At 38.4% G+C, this 11,082-nt stretch overlaps 1 protein-coding gene across 5 annotated transcripts in view; it reads right to left on the bottom strand.

Moving 5' to 3' along the window:
• Window positions 1–11,082, bottom strand: part of prdm16 (PR domain containing 16) — a 172,714-nt gene that overhangs the window by 3,899 nt on the left and 157,733 nt on the right. For 2 of the 5 annotated variants that reach the window (XM_077719025.1, XM_077719034.1), the window contains exons 11-16: window positions 8,412–8,584; window positions 8,210–8,287; window positions 7,220–7,389; window positions 6,436–6,607; window positions 2,247–2,498; window positions 1,020–1,200 (exon numbers count right to left, since the gene is read on the bottom strand). In XM_077719025.1, coding sequence (XP_077575151.1) covers window positions 1,020–1,200; window positions 2,247–2,498; window positions 6,436–6,607; window positions 7,220–7,389; window positions 8,210–8,287; window positions 8,412–8,584 — 1,026 coding nt within the window. The remainder of the gene's footprint in view (window positions 1–1,019; window positions 1,201–2,246; window positions 2,499–6,435; window positions 6,608–7,219; window positions 7,390–8,209; window positions 8,288–8,411; window positions 8,585–11,082) is intronic. The other 3 variants (XM_077719051.1, XM_077719059.1, XM_077719043.1) reach the window with 2 other exon arrangements.

Below are 11,082 nucleotides of genomic sequence, written 5' to 3'. Positions count from 1 at the left end.
AAAAAAGTAGATTTTTTTTATAAATGGAGTAAAAGAACTGGATTAAAATCCTTGAATATTCCGTTTTTTTATAGATCTAAAGCAATGTTTATTTTAGCTTTTTTTAAAATATATGTTTAGATTTTACAAAATGATTTTTGAACTAAAAACCAAGAAAAAAATTATAAAAATAATGACAATTATTGATTTAAAAGGGGGAAAAATCAGGAAATGTAATATACATCTGTACTCTTCATTTTAAATTGATCCTAAAAACAGAAAGTCGGCACTCATGATTTACATCTATAAGATTACTCTGCAACTGCCAGGCTACCAATTCAGACTGTCCTTTGCCTACTGCCCAAAAGTGGCTGGAATAGGCTCCAGCACCCCTGTGACCCTTATGAGGAAAGCAGAATACAGTAAAAGAAGTATATTGTATACCTTGTGTCAACAAACCCACTTTCCTCTTATATTCACTAATGCACCGCTGTCAAAGTGGCGGCCCGGGGGCCCAATCTGGCCCACCACATCCTTTTGTGTGGCCCGGGAAAGTCAATCATGAGTGCCAACTTTCTCTTTTATCATGAAATTCAAATGAAGTGTTTAGATTATTTCCTGTATTTCCTTATTTCAAATCAATAATTGCAAACATTTCTAATTTATCGATTAGCACGATCGAGAAAGCTGTCAATTTATTAATCGATTAATTTTGGCAGCCTAGTTGGAAGACATAACTCTAACCCACAAGTCATTTGTCAACTTATTAAGAATGTTTCGACAAACGTCTTTTGTAAGTTTAATATTTAGTTTGTGCTCTCTATGACTGTTAAAATAAAAAAATGGAGGCAAAATAAACTTTCCCATACATGTTTGTCCTCAGATTTCACTAGGAAAATGTTTTGAAAATATTCTTGTGACCAGGAAACATATTCATTCCATTTCCTAGAATGAATCAAACTGATGGGCATTCTGGAAAAAATGTGTTCAAATTCAAAAGGTCCCAACCCACTGTAATTTCTTTTAATCCAGTAACATACCTGGGTTTTAGCCTGCCTGTACAACGTCTCTTTCAAGGTCTCCGACTCTATCGAAGAGTTAAATATGTCTTTAACGTCAAAATGTTGCTCATCACTGGCTGCTTTACGTAAGCCATCCAAGGCCCTGGGAAAGCTGGAAAGACCTTCAAGGTCCAAGAGGGTGCCTTCCTCCTCTAAACACCTGCACACCGACCGGGGAAACGATGGGCCAAATGTGGATGGATGTTCAAATGCACAGGATCAGTACATGAAATGTGGAATGGAAATGGAATTGAGGAAAATGGAAAGGAAGACATTGAGGTGAATGAAGAGAATAGAAAAAGAAAGAAGTCATTAATAAAAGGCAGAAAGGGGGGACAGGAAGCAGTCACTTGCTTTCTTGAGGACAGTCAAATATTCTGGATTGGTCACTAGCAATGTTCCCTCAAATTTGGTCTAGGCTAGGGGTGTCAAACATACGGCCCGCGGGCCGGATCCGGCCCGTCTGGTGGTTTGGTACGGCCCGGGGAAGAAAGCTGCATTGTATAAAAAAAATATGAATTTTCTTTTAAAATTTGTAGTTCTTGTATTATCCGCTAGGGGGCGCAGCGTTTTAGTACGTACAGACAACATGAATTGACATTTATTTATGTTCTTATGTTATTCTCTTGTCCATAATATATTGTTCATAATGTAAAAGGAAAATTCTGTTAATAAACGTTTTGATAATGTACTCATTCTTTGCACTAATTCTTAGTATTAATGACTAATACAAAGGAAAAAAGTGGGCTTATTTTTAGTTCTATGTAATTTTGCAATGACTTTACTGGTCCGGCCCGCTTGATCTCATATTAAGATGTATTCGGCTCACAGACCAAAGGGAGTTTGACACCCCTGATCTAGACAGAAAGACAACCTCCATGAGTGCACTGAGTACCAGTATGGGCACACCAGTATCACACCTGCCTTAAGCAGGTGCATATCAATGTTCCCTCTAATTTTTCATGTAAAACATGCTGTAAAACACGAAAAACACAAGAGTGGACTGAGCTACAGTCACTGGCTGCTGCGTAAACGGTGCCATCATGGGGAAAGGGGTAAAAAAAGTTTGGATTTTATTTACTGCGCGCCATATGATTGCTGCTGCGCAGAGAAGACGAGAGTAGTGCGCAATTGCTTAGAGGGAACATTGGTTACTAGTCCCTTGGTTTTGGGTAATAACTATGGCTTCTAAAGTAATATTTGTACCTGCGAGAGTGTTCGTAGCTCATAGATAAAGGAGTAGTCTCTTCCTCATCGTCCTCCTCCTCATATACGCGTGTTGTCACTGGCGACGGTGATTCCGGGGCTTCATCGTGGGACTTTTCAGTCACGCTGCCTTCCTCTTCCTCCTCGTCATCACCCTCTGCTTCCTCTTCCTCCTCCTCAAGGCCTTGGAGGGCCAGCTTGGAGTTGGACAACCTCTGGCTACTCGGGTGATCCTCTTCAGCCAGGTCGGATCTGTGTCAAAGGAGGAAAAGATGGAAATGTTACCAGATTGTTCTCCACCTTTACCTTTACTCTGGAACATATTATAATATGAAACCTTTAGATCACGGGTGTCAGACTCTGGTTGGTTCGCAGGCCGCTTTAATGTCAACTTGATTTCACGTGGGCCAAATCATTTTAGATATAATATAAATATAGATTTTTTTTTAAATAAATTGATTGAAAGAACTGGATTAAAATCACTGAATATTCAGTTTTTTTATAGATCTAAAACAATGTTTCTTTTAGCTTTTTTAAAAAATATATTTCTATAATTTACTAAATTAGTTTTGAACTAAAAACACTGAAAAAAAAGATTAAAAATGACAATTATTGATTTAAAAGGGAAAAATCAGAGAAATTGAAGATACATCTATACTCTCCATTTTAATTTGATCCTAAAACAGAAAGTCACCACTTATGATTTACTTTCCTGGGCCACAAAAAAATGATGCAGCGGGCCAAATTTGGCCCCCGGCCCACCACTTTAACACCAGTGCCTTACATTTTGGGGAGAAAAATAAAAATGTAATTAACAATCGAATTAAAGTGTACTGAATTTATAAGCTGTTCTTAAATATTTGAAAGGGAAAAAAAAACTATAACACTTTTTGTCATTCTAGTTGAAAACAGCTGAATTGTGGTTACTTGATGCACCATCATTCATTAAAAAAAGGGAATTGAACATTCAATTAAGGAATAAATACTTTGCCCACCACCAGATGAAGCTAACTGAGCACCAATGCTTTATAACATCATTATAGCTCATTTGATCAGCTCACTGATTATTTTAGGACTACTAAACCATTTCACACTTATATCCACATAAGTTCAAAAGCCCTACTACTAATATTGTGTTGACTAGTGATCACATAAACAACACTGGCACAGAAAGTTTGCTGGAAGGCATTTTCCAAACATCTTTCCTACATGATTAATGGCACGCACCTTTGGAGATTAAATATCAGGAGATGCAATGGTGCGTGGAACTTACATTATATTACATACATGGAAAGAACAAGATTCTAGCCGATGAGCTCGATGCTATTCTGACCTACCATCTGCACAATCACCAACCAGAAGCCCAGCTGCCCCCTCTGTAAGCCCCAGGACCACATGACATGGGTCATGATATCATTTCCTGTGGGACAGCAAAGTTACCCCCTCTTTTTTTTAGCCACACAGTGGACATTTATCAAATCAGACAGGATTACCTCTGGGGAAGGCATATACAAGGATAGGATTGGGTCATTTGCTGTGTGTGGGTAAACATGGGCTAGATGGACTCCACTTTCAATCTAGATTAAATATCACTATAATCAAATTGCCAGGTTGTTTAGCTGGGAAAAAGTCCATGCTTGTGTCCAGGGAAAGAAGCGTGGCTATGACATACATACATAGAGGGGCCCTGGGTTTTGTCATTTAGTCTAAACACGTCAGTGGCCTGTTTGGGTTAGCAACTGGGGGGTATGAGTATATGGATGGATAGGGGGGGTCGAAAAGCTTCATCATCAGTGGATCTCCTGGATAAAATGCATTGAACTTAGACCCCACCAACCAAAAAACTACAAGGCAATCAATATATGATCCAAAAAAGGCAAACCGACTCAAGGTTGTGATGCGAATAATTATTTGTTTGGGAGATTTACCGTATTTTCACGACTATAAGGCGCTCTTAAAAGTCTTAAATTTTCTCCAAAATAGACAGTGCGCCTTATAATCCAGTGCGCCTTATATATGGAAAAAACAGAAAACCAAAAACGAAAAACCACCACTGTCGGATATTAAAAAAACACAAACGCCTGAACTGAAACAATACTGTTAAATATGCAGATGCCATCTTGGTTTACGAAATCTTCCATCATATAGCTCCTCCCCCACTGCAAGATTTGATACAAAAAAATCCAAAACATCAACAATGGCTGGCTCTAGAGGTGACTGTGTTGTGAGAGCTTCATACCTGGAAGTCAATAGCAATTACCGTATTTTCACGACTATAAGGCGCACTTAAAAGTCTTAAATTTTCTCCAAAATAGACAGTGCGCCTTATAATACAGTGCGCCTTATAATACAGTACGCCTTATATATGGAAAAATGTCATTCATTGAGGGTGCGCCTTATAATGCAGTGCGCCTTATAGTCGTGAAAATACGGTATATACTATTTTCAACATTTTTTAACAATCCCTCCTAGGGAAAGGTGTCTACTCTTGAGTAAAAATAAAAGTTCTGGAAGTACTACTGGTGAAAATGAGGTGAAACTCTGTTGCGAGGGCATTTAAGAGTGATTATAGATGGTCATGCATGAGTGTGTTTAGAGCCAGGCTTCACTCAGTCTGAAGGGAGAATAAACACTGAGCTGTCTGGTGGGTGGACAGAAAGAACAACACTTAGTCTGAATTACTGATATTAAAATGTCAGACTGCCTTGTTGTGGATGAGACTTAGTATTGATCCCAGATGGCAGCCAGGTTAAACTACCATAGAGTCTGTTGGCCAAAAATAGCGTTGACATGGGGAAAGGGATGACGAGTTGGACGGAGGGATGGACTGTGTGAGAACAGGAACGTTTTTGTAATTGAGTTTGAAAACACACACTCACACACTCACACACACCAAAACACACACTTTGAGTTTCCAGATGACAAGATTGCGTAAACGATTTCGTTTTAATGGACGCACAAAAATGACTGCAGTAATGTCCAACCAAGCCAGGCCAGATGTTATAATGTTTCTTTGTGAAAAACAAAACAAAACAAAACGTAAGAAAAAACAATGGCCAATTGGTTGTCGTCATGATTAACAGACTTTTAACCGACATCTAAGTGAAGTATAACGCATTTTCAACCAATATATGAACTAGAAAATGTTTATGTTAAAAACAAAACGAAACAGCATTTAGTGTGTCTACCATCTACTGCTTGCTATGAAACATTGAAACACTAGAGGGCACTGTTCAACCAGCACTCACAAAATACATAGGCAGCAAAAGGACTAGCCAGAATAGCCACAGTGAGAAAGTGCTGCAACAACACTATTAAAAGACGATGAAATACAGTGAATGTCATTAACTGTAATGTCACTGGGTCTTTCAGTATACAGATTTGCACATATCGACCAGTTACAAAAGGTACGGCTTCACTTTTATAGCAGCCTTAATGAGGCCAAAACAATCATCTAAAATTCTGCTTCCTTAATGATCATTCATTTTGTGTGTTTTTAATTGAGTGCCAACACTAAATTCACATTCAGTTGTATAATGTTTTGTGATGAGTTTCATTTTCAGTGGGGCTACAGTGACATCATCCTCATCACAGTGTAGTACAGTAAACTACAACCACAATAACATGGATATCTTATTATCATTGCAACTTTGTCTATATTATAATGTTGCAATGTGTGCATCGCAAAGATAGGCACAAGACAGGCTTAAAAAACGAAGAAGAAATGACTATAGTGACCATCAGAGGTTAATTTGAGGATATACTACCAATGTTCCCTCTAATTTTCCGTTGGTCTGGGCAGAAAGACAACCTCCCTGAGCGCACTGAGTACCAATGTGAGTGACATCATCATTGCTCGCCATGGGCACATCAGTATCACACCTGGCATAAGCAGGTGCATCTCAATGTTGCCTCTAATTTTTTCATGTAAAACATGCTGTAAAACACTAAAAACATAAGAGTGCGCAGAGTTACTGCCACTGGCTGCCGCGTAAACGGCGCCATCATAAGGAAAGGGGTAGAAAAAATTGTTTGAATTTTATTTACTGCACGCCATATGATTGCTGCTGCGCAAAGAAGACGAGAGTAGTGCGCAATTGCGTACGCGCACAGTTTAGAGGGAACATTGCATACTACATTTATTATATAAAACCTTATGCGTGACTATTGCTTGTTTGCTTTTTCTTACCTTTTATCCGTGGAGCTGGAGGCCTGGTTCATCTCACTGTTAGAGATGAAGTTTCGGATTTCCGAGAAGTACGAGTCCTCCTTCTCATCTAAAAGTGCGTGATTGTCAGGCTCGGAGTTTGGCGAGGAGATGGTGGTTCCTAAATTGGAAAGCATCCCAGACTGTTGGCTCACTGGTGAGGAAAGTGTGCAGACATACACATTTGCGTACATTAATACACACACAAACCATGTTATGTACGCACACACACACAGATAGAAATAATGTTTAATTTAATAACTATCACACAAAATCTGGAGAGGGCGAAATATTATCAAGGTTATAATGAGGGTTTACATTTTTACAATCACAGGTAAACCCACATAATTTCAGTATAATTTGTATTTTCAAAGGAAAAAAACAACAGATTAAGTAACCTCTCATCCTGAAAAAAATCTATTTAATGATGTTACAGTATTTTACAAGATTTTAGTAAGAAAAAAAGTCAAAATAACCATGATTATGTGTATTTATATTTTAAGATGTCAATCAAACAATGCTGTTCAGATGTATAAAAACAAAACTATTAATGAAATGGGAGCGTTAACTAAAAATGTAGCGAATAACTCGAGAGTGGAGACTCTTAAATGAAGTGTTTTTCCCACTTTTTCAGGTTTTCGTTTGTTTGCATGACTTTAAGAAACATTTTATTCAAGGCAGGATTTTCTAAAAGGCCAATGTATACTGTCCATTAGCCAGAACATTAAAAAAGGCAAGTAAAACAGGAGAGGGAAATGTTACTTACCAGGAATGTTCTCGTGCTCGTGCTTCTTGAGATGTCGGTCAAGGTTGGTTTGTTGACCGAAGCAGCGGTTGCACAGGTGACACTTGAATGGTTTCTCCTTGTTGTGAATATTACGAACATGGCGTTGCAGGTTGGACGAGATGCTGAATGAGCGGTCACAGTACTTACACCTGACAGTGAACAAATTGCGAGGCAGAATTAGAAATCTTTTAACTATACAAAAAACCTATATTAGGAACATGGACAGTGTATGTCAAAATTCAAATCATTTGTACAGCAGTGCTGTAAGCTTGATATTTAATTCATTGTTAAACCAAAACATGAATATATAATATAATCTCCCATTGAAATAGCCAGGAATCCCATTCATTAATTCTGGTCCGTCCCGAAAACAACATGTTTTTGGAATGATTTTTGATATGAGCAAAAAAAATATATATAGCAGGGGTATGGAACCTATGGCTCGAAAGCTACATGTGGCTCTTTTAATGAGTGCATGTGGCTCTTTGCTAACCTGTGAGCTAAAATATGGAAACTGCTGGTGACAGAAATGAGATATTACATCTAGAACTGCTTTAAACTTCATTTTTTTTTGCTCTTCTGGATTACATCTTCATTGATTGGCTACAGCATAAGAATCTTTTAAAAAATATTCATTTTTTTCCACTTTAAAAGTGGTGAAATTACAACAAAAACATTGAAAAGGCACTTGTTTACATGTATGTATTTTGACTTTTAATTTGTAGTATGGCTCACAATAAATAACATTGGAAACATTTAATTCTTTGTGGCTCTCTTCGTCAAAAAGGTTCCCAACCCCTGATAAACAGGGACAAAACTGAGTGGGGTGAGGTATGCTTTGCTCAAGGGTACCACAACAGTAAACGTGAATGCAGTTCCAAGTCAATATTTTGGTAAATAGTAGATTTTTTGTCATTTTTCAATATTTCTACCATAAATAATATTCTAACCATAAATAATATTACATACCTATAGGGCTGTTCGCCTGTGTGTGTTCGCAAGTGTCTGGTGAGGTTTGCAGAGCGGGGGAATATTTTTCCACAGTACCTACATAGGGGAAGCCATTGAAAAAGAAAAATAAGGAAGGGAAGAAAACAAATTATTTTGTCATCTTTTGATATATATTAAAAACAGTCCTAATTGAAAAGGTGCTGCAGTGTAAGGCACCAACCTGCAGGCGTAACGCTCCTTTCCCTTGCGAAGAATGGCATCGGAAAGAGAAGGAGGAGGTGAGCGGAAGTTGAATAGTGGGTGAGCTGAATGTTGCAGTGAATTGGGCGGCATGTCCAGTTTTAGCGCACCAAAGCTTTCCAGTTTTTCTGCCATGTTCTCCATTGCAGACATCTAAAAGGGATAAAGAGGAATGACATACATTAAAATGAATCAAGTCTATTCCTGTGTGTATGTGTTGAAAGAAAGATGTACTAAGGTAAAACAAAATGTCCAATAAAACGATTAAGGCAAATAGACAGGTGGTGGGAGGTGAGTTGCTACCTTGACCTATTGAACGTTTACACAATTAATCACTCCCTCTATTCCCTTAAGATTTGACTCTGTTCACCAAGTCTTGACTTGTGTCACGCCAGAACGCTGGTTAAATGAGCCATTCAAGAGGATCACATAGTGCTGCAAAATATTGTGCAATATAAGGTCAACTCAGACGTTCTTCTTTCCCTTGAGAAACTTGTGATTAAAGCAAGGTAAGTGGTGGCTGTGTAGGAGTTTATTCGCCAAAACCACTTGCATCCTTGTCCCTGCCCCTTCTGCTTCTTCCTTTTATTTATTTATTTTTTTAAATATGTCGTAAAGGACACCGTGAAAGACAGTTTCAATATGCTTGTTCATAACCTAGATCAGGGGTGAGCAAATTTTTCGGCCCGGGGGCCACATTGACTTTAAAAATTGGACAGATGGGCCAGGTCAGCACAAGATACGATACACATAAAAAACTGCATCCGTTAACAGTACATATGAAACATAAACAGAAGAAACGGACTAAAGTACTAACATACTCATCACTCATCATTAAAGTCAAAAGTATAAAGCACAAAGTAAAGTAAAAAGGAATGTATTAAGAAATATTAAAATGTAATTTAAAAAAGATAGAAGGCTTGTAAAACACGAAAAACAAGTAAGAGTGGACAGAGCTAGTACCACTGGCTTCCGCGTGACGGCGCCATCTTGGGGAAGAAAAATAACATTTGGACAACCTCGCCAGGCCGGATTAAAAGGCCTAGCGGGCCGTATGTTGCCTGCGGGCCATGATTTGCCCATATCTGACCTAGATAGAACATGAATCCATGAACCCCATGATTAACACTAACACCTCATATTGGCCCTGTAACTCCCATTGATGTTGAAAGATCCTAAAGTATTCTGTTTAATTGGATTGGACGTGCATCAATGTACCCAATTTAAATGGACGTGATTCTAGTCGATGGCAGGGATTGAGGTAATTTTCCGGATATGGTTGGCAGATTGATATCATTCTGAAATATTCGCAGAGTCATCCAGTATACCAGAAGTTGGTGAAACTACCAAACAACTACAACTCCTAACACTGTGGAGTTAAGATGCAGTGCGTGACAAAATACAAAAGTCTAAATCCATCTGTACCTAAATTATTCCAATTTTGTGTATTGCAAAGTCCCAGTTGAGAGGGGACAAAGATTTGCAGGTCAGATTCTAAGCAGTTTCCCCAACAAGAGCCTCTCATTCTCTAGGACACAAACACAGGATGTCCTTGATGGACACGGTGCTATTATCTAGCGAGCCAGTCCACTCCACAGAAAAAAAGAGAAACTTCGAAGTAGTTGAGGTATGAGCTGGCCTGGTAGGCTCCCAGTACATGAAACAATGCAATGGCTAAGATTAGCGAGGCTACCATTCAAATGCTTACTATTCATTTAAAATAAATGTTTTATTAATACTATCATTCTTTGCAATCAAGATTTGAAGCGACAGCGAGGGTCTGGGGACAGTCGAACAATGTGAGTAAGCTGCAATAACACACAGTGTCTTCTGAAAAGGGTAAAAATGATGAAGTACACAGGCGCCATTCAATAAACAAAGGAAGAAGTCCTGCAACCCTTGAGAACAGAACATCAACAATCGAATTATGAGGCATTGAGGCCTATCAATTCAGGTGGTAGCAGCGTGGGAGGGTAAAGAAAAAGACATTCACATCATCTACTTGTTTGTGCGACATAAAAGACATTGACTACCGTATTTTCACGACTATAAGGCGCACCGCATTATAAGGCGCACCCTCAATGAATGACATTTTTTCCATATATAAGGCGCACTGTATTATAAGGCGCCCAGTATTATAAGGTGCACTGTATTATAAGGCGCACTGTATTATAAGGCGTACTGTATTATAAGGCGCACTGTCTATTTTGGAGAAAATTTAAGACTTAAGTGCGCCTTGTAGTCGTGAAAATAGGGTATTTGCTATTGACTTCCAGGTATGAAGCACTGCACTACACAGTCACCTCTAGAGCCAGCCATTGTTGATGTTTTGGATTGTTTTGTATAAAATCTTGCAGTCGGGGAGAAGCTATATGATGGAAGATTTTGTAAACTAAGATGGCATCTGCATATTTAACAGTATTGTTTCAGTTCAGGCGTTTGTGTTTTTTTTAATATCCGACAGTGGTGGTTTTTCGTTTTTGGTTTTCTGTTTTTTCCATATATAAGGCGCACTGGATTATAAGGCACACTGTCTATTTTGGAGAAAATTTAAGAGTTTTAAGTGCGCCTTATAGTCGTGAAAATACGGTACATTGTTTTTGTAGTCAGCACTGTAGCATCTGTGCTAGTATTTACCCCTTTTTTATTTA

This window comes from Stigmatopora nigra, chromosome 1 (assembly GCF_051989575.1).
Source record: "Stigmatopora nigra isolate UIUO_SnigA chromosome 1, RoL_Snig_1.1, whole genome shotgun sequence".
NCBI lineage: Eukaryota > Metazoa > Chordata > Actinopteri > Syngnathiformes > Syngnathidae > Stigmatopora > Stigmatopora nigra.
The sequence above is the reverse complement of the archived record's forward strand: the minus strand, read 5'-3'. Positions and strand labels throughout refer to the sequence as shown.